This window comes from Lepisosteus platostomus, chromosome 14, assembly GCF_059453375.1.
Source record: "Lepisosteus platostomus isolate fLepPlt1 chromosome 14, fLepPlt1.hap1, whole genome shotgun sequence".
In the NCBI taxonomy this organism is placed as follows: domain Eukaryota; kingdom Metazoa; phylum Chordata; class Actinopteri; order Semionotiformes; family Lepisosteidae; genus Lepisosteus; species Lepisosteus platostomus.
Window position 1 is genome coordinate 25,049,844 of NC_142624.1, and position 20,319 is coordinate 25,070,162.

General features: G+C 35.5%; 1 protein-coding gene and 1 long non-coding RNA gene across 3 annotated transcripts in view; both read right to left on the bottom strand.

The window, feature by feature from the left end:
- Positions 1-12,566, bottom strand: part of agps (alkylglycerone phosphate synthase) — a 55,332-nt gene extending 42,766 nt beyond the window's left edge. Inside the window, exon 1 of one of the 2 annotated variants that reach the window (XM_088605198.1) lies at positions 12,346-12,566. In XM_088605198.1, coding sequence (XP_088461324.1) covers positions 12,346-12,518 — 173 coding nt within the window. In that variant the 5' untranslated portion in view covers positions 12,519-12,566. Of the gene's footprint in view, positions 1-12,129; positions 12,150-12,345 lie in introns of those variants that run through there. The other variant, XM_088605197.1, reaches the window with a different exon arrangement.
- A 3,404-nt stretch (positions 12,567-15,970) lies between these two features.
- LOC148649055 (uncharacterized) lies at positions 15,971-18,579 on the bottom strand. Its single transcript, XR_015926280.1, has 3 exons — positions 18,295-18,579; positions 18,145-18,180; positions 15,971-17,259 (listed from the first exon to the last, which is right to left on the bottom strand). It is a non-coding gene; the product is annotated as an uncharacterized LOC148649055 (long non-coding RNA).
- Between the last annotated feature and the right edge of the window lie 1,740 nt (positions 18,580-20,319).

The window sequence follows — 20,319 nt, forward strand, 5'->3', positions numbered from 1 at the left end:
TGCAATGTTTTATCTTAAGCAATGCCTTTTACGTGTTGTAGGTTAGACCTTGACGTCACATGCAACATATCACACCAGACTTCAGTTCTGCTTTTGCCCACAGTGAATGAAAACTTAAATGTTTTAATCAAATACTGGATTTTAGACCTAAATCCGTTACTTGTTTTTTTTTATATTTACATTTTATATTTGAAACCTACAAGTCACAATTTCCATGGCCTGTGCAGGGACTGGTCCATCAGAATATTCAGCACACCACAATCTTGTTGTCAAGGTTAAGCTGCAAACAAAATCCTATCAGCTCTCAACAAGGCAATATCAACTGCAATCACTTCAAGTAACAGGCAGTGACAAGCAAGCCTTTAGTGTAATCCATAGCACATTCATAGTTTCATTCCCAACTGTTTTTTTTCCCCCAAACTGACAAGAACAGCGCTCATAACTAATCAGAACAATATGGGGAAAAAAATGCATCTGAACAATAATAAGGTACACCTTTTTATCAATGCATTTATGAGAAGTGAAAGATGTCATGCATAATGCAAAGTATTGAGATGAACTGTCCCTGTTTCACAAGCACAAAACTAAAGAATTTACTTAGTAATAGAAAACAAAACAGCACAGAGAAATAAATTATTGTTCTGGAAGTCCACAGTAATACCAAAACATTTAAAAAAACTTTCAAACGAATCCATTTTCAAATGATTCAAATTATTGCATATTCAACATAAAACTGATTTTTCAACTGAATAATGAGTAAAAATGTTAAAACTGCAATTTATGGTATTATACATACTGTACACAGTTTTAAAATATTTGTTTTTTGGATCTCCTTACCTTAATGATGTAATTAACACATGTTTAAACAACTGATTGCTGTAATGAGAGCTGAGAAAGTTAACCACTTACAGTACTAACAGTAAAATTGGTTTTATTTACTATTTTTGCCACCTATCTGTACCCTATAACTGTAAATTTCAGCAGGTTTGTGTATATACTGTATAATTTTTAACAACGTTCATAACCGTATCATGTTACAGAAAGGCATTTCAGATGAACAGAACACTGAGACATTCACTAACTGGTATCAAGACATTACTTGTACTTGGCAACCTTTTTGCCTGTCCTGCGAGTCGTCTTTAAATACAGGTCTGACTGAAATGTTATAATAGTCTCTTGGTGATCATGTCAGCAGTTTACCTTCAGGCAAAAACAAAACCATGAAAAACGTTTTGCCAGTTGTAACGCTGAAAATGAATAAGCTGCATAATCAACTGCAAAAATGAATGCCCTCTTATCACTAACTGCCACCGCCTCACAAACAAATGCTCACATTTTTTCTGCACAATAATGACAAGCATGTCATTAAAACAACACCTGACAGACTTTTGTTCAGCCAGTCTCAGTGACTGCCACCATTAAAATAAAACACACCACATTAACAGAAAGACAAACTGCCTGTAGAAGAGCTAAGAACAGAAGTGAATGTGACTTCTATAGTCCACTTCTTAAAAGAGCACTAGATTTTTATTACAATTTTTACAATGACTTTACTGTACACTTTAATTAATGCCCTACACCGACAAGATAAATTAACTTAAATATTTCAGTCTTGAAAAGAGAAGTCTACAAGGGGACCCAGTTCAAGTAGTCAAAGTCCTCAGACGCACAGATCAAGTCAACCCAGTGGACTGTTTTCAGAATCAGCAGTGAAACATGAACCAGGGGGACACAAGTGAGAATGACTTGCAAGTGCAATTAAAACCGAGAATGGGAGACACTTGTTTATACACAGAGATGCAGGTGTCGTGGACTAGCATGTTGATGAAGGTCGCTTCTCTCAAGAAAGGGCTCAACGATATTCTCGGATCAAAACTAATAGCAATCAAAAAGGCTAAAGGGGTATTTCTCATTTGTAACCACTCCTCTGTTTTTTGTAACAGATTCACAGAGGTTACGGCGTTCTACCTTACCATTATGCCAACAATATCACAGGTAGTCAGGTTTTCAGTTTTTTGATGGAAAAATGTACCACACAAATGTCTTTCCTCACTGGCTGTGGTACATCACAAGAAAATTCACAACACAAAGACTGGATCATCGGCTCTCCATACCCAGGCATCATTCCACTTTGTTTAATGAATGGCAGCTAATTTCACTGCAATTTCCATCATTCAAAACTTTGAGATGGAGGATTTCTTCAGAGACACAGTACGTGCCCTACATACAAAAGTGGCATTGCCCTTCATTAAGAACAATGCTATTCATCAGTTGTTTTTTTTACTTCAGTTGATATTTCTTAGTTATGAAACTTTAAATAGTGATGATATGGATTCATTCTACTGAGAATTAGTGATTCATGTGATTTAGATTTCATGTACAATTACAGCAAATGGGTTAAAGTATCAACTATGATTACTTGTTTGCAACTAGTTTGCAAATGGAAGTGCAGTACAGTGTTGTAATTCTTGGAGTCCATCTTTAGAAAAGGTAAAACATTTTTCATTTTAAAGACCCTTTTGTTTAACACTCAGTCTATCATTCGAAAACTCACAAATACAAAATTGGAAAATATAAATGACTCCTATTACTGACACTTGGGAAGCCAACATTGAATTGAATACCAATAGCCTTTTAAATCAAGATGCACCAAAGAATGCATCTTTGTTTAGGAATATCCAGGCCGTGTAAACATTCACAAGAGGTCCTATGTTTTTCTCAGGGAGTTTTCACAAAGAATTTCTTTGTATAAACTTCCAATCTCCAATTAGTGTATCCCTTTTTGATCCCTATATCATTATTGTTATTCAGTCTGACTCCCTGGGGTACACTGACAAAAACAGGGGAGAATAATAAAAAGACACAAATGCACCCTTAAGCGCTTGCTCCTAAGTACCAATAACATAATTTAGAAAACTCCACAGCACTTCATAAACACAGAAAAAGGCACATGCTCTTCCTGGGAGAAGCTTTCCTTATTTTAGAATGGGCAACTCAAAATAGCACTTCATCTCAACACAGAATCCTTTATCTTTTCCATTCTTCTTCATACACTTTTGAAATAATTTATATTTCTGTTCATAAACTAGGATGTCACCTGCACATTTGGAAGTTATGGTTGTACGTTACTGATTTTCTATCATTTAATTTTTAAGCTCACGGTAGCACAATTTATAGCTTGTTCCTCCGCTCAGGTTATTGTCAGAATCATTGTGTTTCCTTAAAAAGTCTGACTTTCTATCACAGGCTGCAAGCAATAAACAACACTAAATAAAAGGTATTTATCAATGAAGCCTTTTCGTAAACCAAACTGCATGTATTTCTACATTTCTACAAGGTATTATTGTGCCAAGAAATGGACAAAACACATAAGGAAGGTTATGAATGGAAGAATGGAGCCTATCTAGTTTGTTAACTAGTGTCTAAGTGGTACAAGGATATCTTAAAGCCACTTCCTGAAAAAAGCAGTTTTCGGCTTTGATAACACAGCTACAGTAGGTAACTTGTTCCAGACCTTATCAACTTTATTTTTTTCATTAAAAAATGCCTCCTCATCTCTGTTCTAAAAGTACTTCCCTATATTTTCCATTGGTGTCCTCTGGTTTGTGTTTCAATGGTGGGTCTACAGATCAGTTCTCTTTAGGATGTGGAATATAATTTCCTCAAAAAATAAATCCCTAGTAGTCAGTCAGAGTCCCTAGTAGTCAGTCCTGTTCATTCAGTTTTTTTATCCTGACAGAGAAAGACTTCCCTTTAAGCCTGGGAATATATCCAATTGCTGTTCTCTGGACTTTTTTTGTAACATGTTGACCACAATTGCACACAATGTTCTGTCAGGTCTTTCTAGTGCATTGCACAACTTCAACATACATCCATTAACACTGTTTGCATTTTTTATTCATTGCAACAGGCGCATGGCAGGCTACACCCTGGACGGTACTGCAGGACACACACACTCACACCAGGGTCAGTTTTCTTAAAGAATCGAATTAACCTCCGCGTTTGTCTTTGGACTGTGGAAGGAAACCAGAGAACTCAGAGCAAACCTTCACGAACACGGGGAAACATGAAAACTTAGCACCTCAGGAGCTGAACCCAGAGCCCCAGCGCTGCAAGACAGCCATCGTGCTAACCTGACATCTGACTTTCCCCAAATTCTTTAAAAAAAAACAAGACTTTTTCCAAGATAGCTTCTTCAAGCTCAGTGTTTCTTCATCTTATATCATTAGTTTGTCCCAACTACATGCGAGTAATATCTACTCTTGTCACCCTTAAATAACATCTGTCAGGTGTTGTTCCATATTGAATTTCTTTTCCTGCTTCCAATACATATAGTGATTTGTAATCCTCTTTTTTCTGGTATAATCTGTGAATTTTACCATTTTACAAAATGAACCTAGATTATGGATATACAATGTAAAATAGTTCTGATCCTATTACCCGGTGGAACACGAACACTTACATCACTCCAATTTGATTTTTTGCTTTTGTTTTAGCTTGCAATGCAATTTCTCAGTTACCCGTGCATGCAATTCATTCTAATCCATGCAATTCATGGATTGTGGTTTTTTTTTAAATATTCTTTACATGTTTAACTCCATACGTCTTCTTTAGTTTCTAAATTAATTTATGAAGCCACGTTGACAACTGCTTTCTAGCCTTTTATTCACAGTACTTTCCTCTAAAAAGATTCCATTTATTCTCTTCCGATTCCATATATATTCTATACTATTTTACTTCTCTCAAACTCTATCACATTGATAAGTATACTTCATAGGATACCATATTACTCTCAGAGTTCTGATAACATGAACCAGAGGACGAAACTGGAAACTATGTGGAAGTGCACTTAAAACTCAGAACAAGTGGTATTTTTTTTTACCCAAAGGGCCGTGGGAGAATGGAACTCTGCCATATTGTTGAAGCCGATACACTGGATCAACTAGCTATTAACTACCAAACAGGCTAGTTGGGCCAAATGGCTTCCACTCATTTATAACTGTTCTTACAGTATGTTCTTTAAGAGTTCTCTCGCTTCTGATTTCCTTTCTCTAGCTTATTTATTGAAATAACTTCTATTTCTTGCATTTTGTCCCTAACACTCCAGAAATGTATTTAGAAATAATAACCACATTTTTTTTCTCATGGGTTCTCTTTTTGTCTCTGCTACCTGAAGATGTTCGTCCTGGTTTAATGTTTCTTTTTTTTTCCATTGTCTCTAGATCTTTGCACCAAGCATACTGGTGCCAATCTCATTTAGATAGATAATACTTTATTAATCCCGTAGATGAAATCCACTGTAACTGCTCATATAACCTTCATCACCATTTGGTTCGGTGGCTAGGAAAGCAAAAGGCAGGTTGCTTATGTGGTATTAAAATGGTTAAGTATTAAATATAAACTTTTTCAGCATATAGGAGTACTGTAGGTTTCACTCTTATTAATCTGGATTTCAATTCTTAAATACAATAATTTTCACTGCATCATTTAGTTGCATTTTAAATATAATAGTTGTTCAAATATAATTTTGCTTGTAAGCAACAGAAAATTGCATTTCTCATGTTCCTCCTATGCATATACAGTGGTGTTGGAATAGTCCATTTTCTCAGTCCATATACCGTATGTCTTGTGAGAAAAGAAGCCACTTGATCATTTTTATTTTACCGTCTTTCAACAGGCAACAGTATCAGGATTGAACCATTTAGTAGGGGTGGCTAACACTGTTACTGCAGACCCCCAATCAGCAGATGTTATAGATAATTAAATCATCAATTTCCAGATGGATAGATACCATGTGCCTTTAATTACAGCCTATGTTAGTGTTCCTGTTCCTTCTCTGAATAGTAATGCTGAGAGGGAGTACAGACCTATGAAACCAGAAATAGAAGAGACAAATCTTTGAACCACTGAATTTCTTATTCAGCTCCAACATCTTCAAAAACAGCTCAAAACTGTTTTTTCCCTTTCATATCATCCTCATGATCATTTACCTGTGTTGGGATGGAGGGTATGTGTTTTATTTGGCCTAAGGTATTTAACTGCAAATAAGAATATTTGCTTGTACATATAAAAATGTCAACCAACATAAGAATTGTTTCTGGCATATCTTTAGCCACTCAGTAAATAGTATACATCATAAGTAGGTATTTACATTTGATAAACTGTTGGGAGGAATAATAAGATTGCCTTGGATCAAGATACGTAAAATGTACAATTATTAAATGATAAATAGTACTATTAACTCCAAAGTCCTGAGAAATATTTAAACACAACCAAAGTCATGCAAAATAATCTTTAAAAATACAATTTCAAACTATCAAGAAATGTCTTTATATTCCTAAATTGAAACAGCATATGTCCCGAACTTACAATTCTATGTGCAAAAAACATGCTTTTCTTTCTCCATATAATTATGACTAGAAAAATAATTATATTTTATCCAAAACTGTATTACCGTTACGACTCCCTTGTGTATAAATTGTATAAATTTGAACTTTATACAATTTATACTATATAACTATATTATATAATTTAAAAGGAAGTATCCATTCCTTTTTTATTTTACCCATTTAACACTGCTAAAAGACATTTCCTTTTCACCCCTTATGCCACTGTTTAAATATGAAAATGATATTTGTTCTATAACTAATCGGGTGTGGGTAGTCTATATATATTGTAGATTCTATGACTAAAATCTATTTGAATGGGAATTATGGTAGCTGTATCATCTTTCCTAAAAATTATTAGCTTTTGAAAGCACAGCATGATTTTTCATTTGAACAAAGGAGGTACCACCTCAATATAAACAGTCATACAGTATCTCAGAACCTACAGTATAAGGAGCTGGCTGCTCAGATTTCAGATTGTTCCATACAAATGCCTTTACAAGATGTTTTGTGACATTGCTTGTTGAACAGAAAGATCAAGTCCCACTTTCACAAGGAAATAAAATCTTAAAACCATCTGAATGGTGTTTGCAAGTGTATTTGAACACAGGTCTGTGATTGATCCTGTGCAAGACAAATAATGTTCTGAAAAGTATTAAGGAAAACATTAGAGAGACCCTGAATAATAACTTAACAGGATTTGCTCATGAAAAAATTCATTTGCCAACACCATTATTTCATTAATTGTAGATGCATTTTAGGCCCAGCAAAGAGCTAAATTATGCTATCAACTTTTTTTGGGGGGGGCTCACACTTTGTGATAGAACAAGCAGGAGACAGAGCATTGGTTGTAAGATAAGGATCTAATTTTTGATAATATTTGTTTTACAAGACAGAACAATAAGAAATAAACAGATCATTTTGTTTTTCAAATAAGGAAAATTAGGGCTCACAGACCAGGAAAAAGGCCATTCTGTAGTTATATATTTAGTTGGTAGGTTTGGTAGTTAATAGTACCTTGATCTTAGGATCTCATCCAACATAGCTGGGTAGCTCGTTCCATACTCCCACAGTGATTTAGGTAACAAAGTGCTTCTGGTTCTCAGTTTTAACCGAGTCAGTTGGTGAATTAAGCATCACAGACGCATCCAAAAGCACATTATATTCACCTTCACTCTTTAACAGAGCAACAAGGTTCTATTACAGGAACACCACCAAAGCAAATGTACTGTAGGTAGGCACTGGGCACACCCCGAGTGCACGAGGAAGACACAGCCCTCATTGACAACAGTGCTAGTTCACAGGAAGCAAACAAGCCACAAGGCTCACAGGATATCTTAACGCAAACTCACCCAACTCCAGTGATACTGATGCATAAATGGCTAATGTCCTCTCAAAACAGGTAGTATCTACAATTGGTCTTAAAATACATGCAAACAACAGGTTCAGGAAAATGAAGGCCCAGTTTGTTTCTATTTCCAAGTAAACCTAGATAAATGCAAAGTGATCTTTAACTTAAAGATCAAATTGCATTTATCTAGGTTTATTTGCTTAATTACAGATGAATAGCGATTTCTTTAAATTCAACAATGATTAATTTACTTTTTGAAAAAGCTGCTTGTATCACCAGATCCCAAAAGTTGGCTGACATGAACTATGAAACTTTTTTTATTTGTAGGCACTAATCAGCTTAAAGGTGTTTGCAGTCACAAAAGTCAAACTGCAAAAAACTGCAAGGACACAGGTCTCAATCTGTTGATTCTGCTGAAAACAAACTTGTGAGAAACCCAGCATCAGAATTAGGTGCTCTTTGAAGGGGTTCAAAGACTACATTTCGGAGAAATGTTCAAGACCTTCATTGGCACAAGTATCTTTGCCTACACTGAAAAAAGAAGCTCGTTTTGTGTTAATCTTAAAAATGTGTCCACTAAATTTAAATTTTAAACCAACAATAAAAAATCCTGCAACAGCCTTTCTGACAGTCTTTGGTAATATAAAAATAACATATAGCTCAATTTAAAGCTTCAAGGGCTTATACTGTATAAAGATTACAACATCTTTCTGAAGAAAGATTCACAAGGGTAGTACTACAGTACTGTAGTTTTCCAAACTTCCACTTCTGATAGATTTTCAATAAAATATATTATGTTCCCCAGCCTACAGGAAGGGAGAGTAAAATGATTTTGGGTAGTCTTTTTAAAAAAGCTGGGAAATATTTTGATTTATCCCAAACACTGGCTTTCACACATGTTTTTCAGACAAATCATCATTAAATACTTTATCTTATCATTTACCAGGAATATTAACATAACTAGGGCAGAAGAGCATGCCTACGCTCAAATGTAAACTGACAAAAAACAAAGGAAGATATATAGAACTTTAATTTTAACAGTGCAAAGAACCATCAAATGTCAGAAAAACCATTTGATCTAAGCATTCACATGAAAATGTTCTTCAGGTTCTTTTATTCAAAAAAGAACATTTTAAAACACAGTCTTAACATACATATTTCATTCACATTCGATTCCACATTTTTGAAACCCTAAAATTAAAACTATTAACCATTCTCCCTGGTTTATGGAGTATCCATCTTGTGATGTGGTCACTGATTAAGCTGATATACACAAGCACATTCTCTTCTCATTGCTGTCTCTCTCTGCCTTTTCACACTTACTGCATTTTGCCACTTGGAATGTTTCAGAATTTAAAACGCCCTTATAAAATCTCATGTTCTGTAGCATGTCCCTTTAATTCATACAGTGTGAGAAAGGGGAGTTTAGAGAGTCCAACACAGTACACAAGGTCTGTAATTTGCATAACAGTTTTCTTGACACGCCTGTTAAAATTACAAATATGCAAGTATACTCAGCTAAAGCAAATTTCACACAAAGGTAACCAGTGGCATGTAGGAAGGACATGTTTATCAATTCTAGAGACAACGTGAATGCTGCTGGTATAAAATAGTCACATCAGATGGGGCTAACACATATGCATCCCAACTACATCCTAAAGTCCCTTGTGTACAAGGAACTTCACAATAGTACTCACTGTGGAGAAGAGCATGCATAAATAAAGTGGAATCCAGTGGGACAGAAGCTATCCTCACTCATACTGCCACAAAACTGCAACTTCAGTGGGTAGGCAAAAGGCCCTCATTCAGAAGTCAGAGAAATAGGATCAAACACACGCAATCACAGAACATTTATTAGAGCACTACTATACTCTACAAAGAGATTAGGAAAGTCATTGGCACAATATATCATCTGGATAAAGGACCTCAAGCAGAGACAAACCCTACACAAACACAAACTCGGTGTCCACAATATACAAGAATGGCCCAGGACAGCATAAACCAGAGAGATATCAGAGACTGTGGACAGTGAGAGCAGTACATAGTGATAATCCTGCTACATAGCCTCAGGACTTCGAAAAACAAATGCTGAACAAAAATTCCCATCCCAAAGAAGAAAGAACAGAAAAACCGGCTTCTGAAAATGCCATAGACTGAGAGGAAGTCTAGAAACTGAATTTGAGGTCTTTTGTTTTATATACTGTGTACATATTACCAAACAGTTCTGTAAATGTTATGAATTCATAAAGCATGCAAGTGTTCTTTATAAATAATATTTATACCTAGTTGCACTGTTCACAGCACTAGTGTTTTCTTTTGGCAAACCTGGTGTACACAAGCTTGTCTTGCCAATAAAGCTATTTCAATAAAGCTGTATGAATCAATTTACAACTACAATTATCCCCCCAGAAAATATAGATTATCAGTATCAGCAGTAGAAGTACCAGCTTAAACAAGAACTCTTTTGTTCAAACAGCACAACACCTTTGGATCACAGAAAACACAATGTACAAAAATAACTTGTGTGGAATGTCAAGGCTACAAGAAATGCATACAGCATTTTAGTTGCTGTAAGTTTAAGCCTTTTGAAGTCATAACATAAAATTGTTTAGAAACTCACGGTTGTTTCATTACCCCAAACACCTAAGTCCTAAGATTCTGATGAAGGATTTACCTTTCTTTAATTTCAAAACTATGTGGCCTGACCATTAATTTCAATGTTGTAGCACAGTGAAGAATTTTAAAGATTTAAGCCTACAGTATGTCACTAAAGTAAAAACAAATAACGTGCAGCTAGCCATGTTTATCTTGATGAATACAGTATTTATAGGCTCTTGCTTCTGTTTTGTCAATACAGCAGGGCATTTCCAGACAAAGTTCTCAAAACGTTTAGGCTTTCTCTATTTCAAACAAGCAATACCAAAACGAAACATGGCCCTTTCATTCTGGTCAAAATGCAGCACTTGTGGTTAATAACAGTACCGTTGACATTCTTGTCATTTTAAAAGTTTATGTACTCTGGTTATCCAGTATTAAAAAACAACAGATTTTCAGTACATTTAATCACAGTGTTTGTTCTGCAAAAAATACAGGCAGGAAAATCTTGATACGGTTTTATATCACCTGTGTAACGAATATACCCCTGCGTATAGCGCCGGAGACCCGGGTTCGCGCCCAGGTAGTGAGGGACGAACTGGCAGGACAGGAGCGACAAGGGAAGAAACCCCAATAACCTTACACCTGCAAATAACTTGGTTTCACAGAACATACTAATTAATGTTACTGATACAAAGGAATAAAATACTATGAGTTATACTGTATGGTGAATATTATAATTACAAGGCACGTTACACTGGTAGCTTAAAGACTGATCAGCATTAGACTCGGTCGGAGATTTTACATCAAGCACCAGAACTAAAGGGGTTTATAATACAGTATTGAACGCAAATATTTTCAGTACCATACATTTTCATAACACTATTCAAATATCTAACACTAGATGTCACTCTGATTCTAAATATCCCTTCAATATGAAAAGATTCAACGATCAGACCACCGGGCGTTTTGACCTATCAGCTTTCAGCTTTTAAACATTATATTTACCCGCATAACTCAAATTATTAACTAGAATTGCAAAACTGCTGCCAATCAAACTGATGTTGCAAGGAAAACCACAGCTTATATTTAAACCCAAAGTACGTTTTCCCAACATCACTATAATTCTTAGGTATTGAAGCAACTTGCCTTAAATTACACCTAACATTACAGTTGGGTGAGTAATACTGGACTTATATCATGTCTCTGTTGTATAACCAGCAGTGATACACGGAAATCTTTCTAATTCCAAAATGAATATTTTATAACCACAAACTTGACTGAGAATCAAAGCATTTAGTTGTATAGCTACCGTAATACAATCGTTCCTTTTTGCGATTCTAAATTTTAAAGCAATACCACAACTCGAGTTTTAATAGTTAACAGTTTATATTTACGTCACTATCTCTATCTAGGCAGAAATGTAATTCTGACAAATTACATTTTGTACAATTACACACACCATATTCGTAAAAAAGAGGGAAATTCGACTGTTTTTTTTTATTACACCATTAAGGATCGTGTTCTCAACACCTAATTCCTTGCAGAGTAATTAATAAATGAGCGACCATCATAATTAACCCACAAAACTTTTTGGGCGCGTCCTTTGTTTGAAATGCAACTATTAACCAGCGCGGAATAGTCCACATAGGAGCAACAAAACCGTAAGAGGACGTGCATATTAAACCATTTCTCACAGGCCTGAGTATAGCAATCTGCCATCACTGCACCCGTTCTTGTTTGAAAAATGAAAGACCACATTGTCCAGAAACCATTCAGACTTAATATTCTATTTACATAATCTGCGAAGTTCATTGCCACGCCGAAGCAACATAGTTTTCGACTTTTTAGTTACGTAGAGTCGGCGATCTAAATATTTATCGCAGTCTTGTTCAGTCTTACACACAAGTTGGGGAACTCTTTAAATATCCAGCTGTCACTAAACCACAACTACCGTAACCGAACAGTAATAGCATGCCATCGGTTTTCCTTTCCTCTCACATCCCCACCCACCTCCGTTTCGGTATCTTCCTGGTTTTCTCGGGCTTTGTGTCGGCCGCTTCTCCTTTACAGTCATTTGCCAAGACATGGGCCGGATCCCTGTTTGCTTGTTTTTGTAAATGGCCAGCAATGATTCTCAACCTTTGCTGTGCAATCTGCTGCCGTTCGGAGCTGTTAGACGCCATGCTGCTTCCGTGTTGTGCAGGGGAAAGGCTGGGCTGGCTGTCAAAGGTCAGCGGTGATGATTAGGATGTGAGGTATAGAGCTCACCCCCAGCATGCACTGCTCGAACGAGGTGTGTACTTGCAACCTCAGAAAGCGGATCGGAGTTCTCACCTGTCAGCTCCCTTATAGTAGTCTTGTTTGCGGAGTATGGGTGTAACAACGTACAGTACAAATACAATGGAGGGGGGTTTGAACGAGCTTTTAAAAAACAAAACTTTCCTGATCTCATTTTCAAATATAGATTTAAAACCTTGACGTCATGAGTTTGGCTTAATAAGAAGAACGAATTTGCCATGTATTGATGTACTCAGAGACCTGTATTAAAACAAATTTACTGTCCTATATTTTCAATTATTTTATCGTTATTTTGAACGGGTGCACCAATTACATATACTAACGTGCATTGGGAAATTTACAGGAAAATACTGTTAATGTAACAGGAAAACATTGTACTCTAAGTCATAAATTTGCTTAAATTGTACTTTAACCTGTAGTATGGTACAGGTTACATCTTTTTTATGAAATCCCCTAATTAAAAGGGTTGTCCTGGATATATCCACCACTTTTCAAATTTTGCTCATTTTCGTTTTGCATTCTGTTTTGATCTACTGATTGTTACTGCTCTGCTAATGTTGACATAAAGATTTCAGACGAAAAAGACTATGTGAATTCTGAAGTTAAAGTAAATGTAGAATGGGTGGCACTGTGGCACAGTGGTTAGCATTGATGCCTCAGGGTGCTGTAACCCTGGGTCAAATTCTGGATCTGAGGTGCTATCTGTGTGGAGTTTCTATGTTCTCCCAGTGTTCTGGTGGGTTTACTCCCGCAGTTCAAAAAACATAATGGTAGGTTAATTGGCTTCTGGGAAAATAGGCCCTGGAGTGAGTTTATGTCTGTGTGCCCTGTGATGGACTGGTGTTCCATCCACTGTGTATTCTCTCGTGCACCTGTTGCTTGATGGGATAAGCTCCAGGTCCCCCATAACCTTGTATTGAATAAAGTGGTTAGTTAATGCATGAAACAGGCTCTTGGTGTCACATTCTTTACTGATCTTCAGAATACTATGTGTGGTGACACTTCTTCAATAAAGCTTCCAGAAATCTTTTTTCTGCTTTTGTTGGATTAGAGGGTGGCAAAAACGTACTCTTAAGGTGCATAAACATCTAATCCACATAATAGACGACAAATAAGTGAAATAACTGAACAAAAGATGAAGACTATTTTAAAATAAATGAAACCTGAAATGACAGTAAAAGGTCATTGAATATCTATATTTATAACACTTACATAATAAGTGAATATGAGTCTCCACTTTTTGGTGTATTACCTATACAAAAGGTTACAGTACATGGACATTTCAAGCTGCAGACTTGTTTAGACAAAGGAATGTTACTGACAGATGGTAAAATCTAATGTAACATTTACTATTGCAATGGGCAATACCAAAGCAATTTTCAAATAAATAAGATGGTGTACTGAGAGATGTAACATATGATTGATCAGAATAACTGGATGCTTTATGGAATGCTTGCCACATTTAATAAGCAAAAAGACCTAATCCTTTACCATGCATCACCTCTTTGTGTGCAGAGAATCAATTAATATATATCAATTGTAATCCTGTCCTGAAAAATGAATTCTTTCTTGTTCAAATTAGGGAAAAGTAAAATCACTTGTTTTAAAAAAGTGATGTAATTCTACTTATATTTTGGCATCCTTAAGTAAAATGTGCATGCTTTGATTTTCACTTGCAAACATAAAAAACTATTTTCAAGGATTTTATAACTCTTTTCACCACTTTAAAAGAAGGACTTTTAACAGACTATTGAGACTAGAACCGTCAGACTAGAACCATTTTCTTTTTATATAGGAAAATTAAATTATCCTAACTGTAAAGTCATTTCACACCCACAATGCATTTGGTTAAAAACAATAAATGATTTCTGAAATATCACACATTTAGGTTGAATATACTGTGGTTAAATGACAAAAAAAAACAATTCTCTCCTTTATTACATAGTCTCACTGTAGTGGAAACTGACAGTTTTTCAGACTAATTATATGTAAAAGCTACCCTGTGATAAACTGGCAGTTTTGCTTTAAAATCATGCCTAACAAAATCCCATGTATTGTCAACCACATAGCATGTTATTTTAGTCAAAACCAACCTGACAACAACTGTATATGTCTTATGTCTTAGCTATTTCTTAATTACTACTCAATGTTAAATTAAAACTTATTCCATCCTTATGGAACAATCTGTGATGTGGCAGCTGCAGTTAATATTATTGTTGTGTGGCAGTTCATATACAAGGTGACTGTAAATTGTACTAAGTTAATAATACTGTATATAAAAAAATAAGTGTAAATTCAATGTAATAAACACCCAGAGAAGACAGTGTACTGTACTTTACTTTGAATCTTCTATCCAAGATTTATACAGGATAATAAAGTACTATGGTTCCAATGTGTGTACAGATACCCATTAAATAATGGTGTGATAGTGATGATCTTTAGATCAAAAGTGAAAGAAACCTTGGTCTGTGAAAGCAAACAAATTCGTTGGAAGATTTATTAGTTAATGGCAGAAATCTTGCAAAGCTTTAATTCATTATTGTTACAAAAAATATTACATTTCTTTTAGAATTGACCTTCGGCACATTAATTGGATTACATGACAAGAGAATTAAAAACAAAAACACACTTACACAGTCGTTTAAAGGATTATAAAAAACCGATGACTTTTCACCTTCAGTCTTCCACCATTATTATCAGATTAAAAGTTTACAATGCGTTTGCAACAGAATACAAGAAAGTGACGAGAATTAACGTGTTTAAGATGCTGTCTCATACAAGACAGAATTAAAAGGTTGTTCAGAGTTTGTTCAGCAAGACATCCAGCTTTGGTTTTTTTCAGTTACACTGGAAAAACAAGAGAACTTTACAATTAATTGCTCCATTTTTTTCTTACTGCACAAGACCTCTTAAATCCAGCACTCTAGTGCAGAAATAATGAATTACAAATGTTCCGGGAAATGATCTCTTCACATTTTACTGCTCTGGAAATATAATAAAACACATTTTGATAAACAACCATTAGTTCTGACTGATATGTGTACATTTTAATATGTAATTAAAGTTTCAAAACAAGCTGAATAATAATGGTTGGGTCCAAAGCAGATTTCATCATATACTAATAATATATTTTATTTTAGATTTAGATTGTAAAAAGCTTTACAATACCTAAACCCAATTTATGACCGTTCCAAACAATTTAGCCATTTTATTTTCCAGAAACTAGTGAGAAAACTAGCCTCCCCGATCTCCCTAGCAATAAATGTCCTGAAAGCAGCAGTGTAACAACTAACCTTACATCCCAAATAATCGCACTTGTATCTGGAATGGTAAACTGATTCACAAAGAAGAGAGATTTCACTGCCCTCCTTCACCACCAATGTGTACCACCCATCTGAGTGATGTGGAGGCAGCCAAAGTGCTCATAGTACACTCACCACACATCAGCCATCAGTGGAGAGGAGAACAGAGTAATAAAGCCAATTCATAAATCGGATTAGGAGGATGTGACTAGTAAAGTCCAGGGGGACACTTGACCAGGAACACCCTTACTCTTTCTGAGAAATGCCCTGAAATTTTAAAAGAAAACTGAGTGTCAGGACCTCGGTTTTACTTCTCCTCCAAAGGACAGCAGCTTTTTTACAGTATAGTGTCTCCGTCCCTATATGGGGCATTTGAACCCACACAAACTGCAGGGTGAGTGCTCTAATCGAGACACATTCACTTAAAGATTGTATCGACCTTTCTTCACCCTAATTTCAAGAAGAAACCCTGGTTCTTCTATGATTATGACTATAATCTGCATTTTATTTACAGTGAAAATAATTAGAAATGTATATTTAAAAGACCACAGGCTAAGAACAGACTAGCCTGGTTTGTTCAGTATCCCAGTTCAGTTATGGTCTCTCCAAACATGAGACTAGCATACGTGTGAGGATCACAGGGTCTTTCGCATCATATGTTTAGTCGCTTGCCAACTTCAGAATTCTACTTTGCCATTAAATATCTTAGTTATTTATTGACAACTGCTGCATTTACTTGTATTTATGTCGCAAAGCCCATTAATTAGAAATCCCTCAGAAGTAAGAATGTGTGAATGTGGTTATTTTTCTTCATTTGGCTTTATGTTTACTCTTCTTGTGAATTTTGACATTGATCGAATACTTTTTACTCTTTCATCTGTCACCTTCTATTCATCATATTATACTGATATGAAATTGATGAGGGTTTTTATCTGCATGAAGATTTTCTAACAATACAAGCCAGCAATAACTGGAACATAAACACACAAGTCTGTGCTTTTATTGTGACATATATTCTCAATATAAAGTTTTTTCAATTGACTGAAGTTCAAATTATCTAAAAGTGAAGAACCCTGATGAAAAATGCAGTGTACTGTAGGATGAAAAAAATAATAAAAAAATAATACATTTTGCATCATTACCACAACCTCCAAAGGTACTATTTCCTCAAAGCCAGAGCATTAACTCCCAAAACAAAGTTCTGTAATGCACTGACTGCAAACAATTAGAGTCTAAGTGTATTACAGAACTTTACTTGGAAAGCCACTGTGCGGCCACGTTTTCTTCCAGGTTAATGGTTTTCAGAAGTCCCCCAGTGCAGCACCTTTAAAGCAATGACAGAAAAATAAAAGGCATCAGAAAAGGTTATAATCTCTGGTTAGCACTTACTAAAGCCCCAAATTTACTGGAAACCGATAGAATAAATTAGCAGTTGCAATTAGTACGTATATTTATACCAGGCGTTTGAAAATTGATTGATAAGTACTAAATGTAGGCCTAATTGGAAGGTAGAGGAGAATTATAGATATAGACTCCATTGCAATAAAGACTAAATAAATTAAAAAGTAATCTGGAGCTGGAAAATGGGCCCAGGTTACTAGTTAAAAAGACACAGTCACTTAAAGACCTTCTGTTGTTCCATCACATATTTTAACACATTCAGAGCCTGGAAAAAGTCTCAATGTGTTCAATGAAATTGTTAGTTTTTATTATTACAGCACACACGCAGACACTGCACGTAAAAAATAGCTTTTACTCAAAATACACTGCTCAAAAAACGTTCAGAACAATAAAATGAAAGTCTATTCAGATCCTTTAAAGACTTTTTGTCCATGGACTTAAGTCAATAGAACAGTCTTGTTCCACCTTGTCTGTCTTCAAGGTTGTGAAGTTAACGATTGTGAGAGCCGATATGTAGAAGAGCTGACGTGTCTAAACTTTCCAAATATAGAGTCGGGTACTCCAAATCCAAAATCCACATTTTCAGTTGTATCCACAGCTTCCAGAACAAGTGCATTTTGTTCTGAACTTTTCTTTCAAGCCGTCTGTCACATACGGTATAACGCAAACTGCACTGCTGTGAAAATTACAATTACTTTAAAAGATCAATAAAAGTGTAATAGATTTAGGCCCCCGCTTATGCTTCTTTGCAAAATATGTGATCACTTTTAAGGCAGATTTGTCGTGCACATTTTGGAATATTACTTACTGTGTTAGAAGTTGAAGGAATGCCAGTGTCCATCACCTTCGTATTAAAATAAATGAAAAAAGAAAAAACCGTAAAGTCCGTACCCAATAAATGAAATACCATGTAACTGCTTACTTTTAGGAACACTTAACATAAAGGAAGTATACATACCTGGCTGAAGTAAGTGAACACTATGGGCGCCAGCTGTAGTCAAACACGCAGTGAAGGAGAACATACATGCAAATACCTGATCTAGTAACAGTCGAATGCTGACAAACAAAAGAGGCGGTATACAATTTATCTGTGGATATTGGAAATGTCGGCCTTCGTAAGTCTTAACATGAACTGTTACACAGCCTTTACAACGGTATACCTCCGAGTCTGCCTGCTCTGTGCAGAAGTCTGCAGCTGGAAGAATGTCGACGTGGAGCTGCCAATCGTGAACGCGTCCTCATGAACGCGCTTTGCAAAAGCACTTTTTTAAAGTGTGATTGCAGACACAGGGCTGCACTGTAAGCTAAGGTAGAGGCGAAGTGAGTTTCTTAACAGGTACGTGTAAAAATGCGGGGTAAAAGCCTCTATCATTAGGGAGAAATCTTTCAAACCGTGACTAATTGCAGCATGACAATACGTTTTACTTGCACACTGCTGACAGAATTTCTAGATCTGTTTCCTCAAACTATGACTGTACTCGTTGGCTTTCAACAATTTTTTCATTGAGTACTATTGCAGTTTTTTATTGTAAGTTTATAACTATGCTAAATATTTTTGAGCTACTGAGTCTGAATTTAAAACTTAAATGGTAAATAATGCATGACTGTTTACGGTATGTACTGTAATCCAGCACCCCAAACCTACAGTCTAATCATAATATTTTAATTGGAATGGTTATTAATAATAGCCTTAACCGTTTCCTTAATTGTATGTCGGTGATGATGATGATAATATCACCTATGAAAGCTGTCATCTCAAAGAGCATAACATGGAAATCATAATAAAAATTAAGATTACAAAACTACATGTGAAAACAAAGCAAATAAGGGAGATAAAACAAATAAGGGAGATAGACCATGCTTTTCTAAAAACATTTGATACATTTCATTTTTTTTTAAGTCTGCGAGGTATAAAAACACCCAATCTGTTCAAGTCCCTGATTTATTTTGGGATGCTGTTCAAGAGGTCTGGGTATATTACAGAAAAACAAGAAAAGCCCCTGTCAGCCAAAGAGTGTAATGGAACTAAAGACACAGAGATTTTCACATGGATTTTCAAAAATGTTAATTACAATGGTAACTATAAATATGCAAAATAAATGCGTCTTTGGATCATACAAGAAGGGTTGTGTATGACTCTGAAGTGGGATGTTAAAATGCTGCTCTTGGTTATGACTCACTAGATGCTAGTTCTTTAAACAGGCGTACTTGTGATTTACTAATCCCTCAAAATTGCAACCTAGAATACAAAATTTTACAATGTAACATGCCATACAACATTGTGTGGAAATTCCTATGTTCTTATATTTAATTTGTATTGGAGTTGAAAAGAAATACTGTTTAGCTGGCACTGGTTCAATATACATTTTCTACAAGGAATTTTCTGTTGCTTCGTTTTTTCCAAAACAAATTAGGAATTGGGAAATTCCTGAAGATTATGGGGACTTCATACAAGAATTCCAAATCCCGAAAGGTATTAAAAGAGCCAACCGGTTTGGGTTCTTTCAAATCAACAGTGAGACATTTTTTTTACAAAAGGGGTTGTTGGAGTCTGGAAAATGCAAGGAGATCTTCTGGGATCCGTCAATCCTCAAACAAAATAGCTACTAGTTAGCCCCAAACTTTACCACATATTAGAACATTATTAAACAAGACTTAAACTACTGGTCTTTTTACTTATTTCACTTTTCAGAAAAAAAAAAACTTTTTTAACTATTCATAATCAGTTTTTTGTATTCCCTTAACCCTTCCATTTATTTTATTTCCGTAACATCATATTCGATCTCTCCCCATTTATCAAACAGTTTGGGGCTGAAGATAAAGGAACTGATCTGTCTAGGGTGCAGTGTAACACTCTGGCCTAGATGCAAAACATATACTGTATAATTGATTGCAGCCAAAAACACAAACAAACCCCTTATTTGCCCTTTGGAGGAGGAATCTCATGCAGATGCTTCATTAGCAGAAGTTTAAATTTAGAATT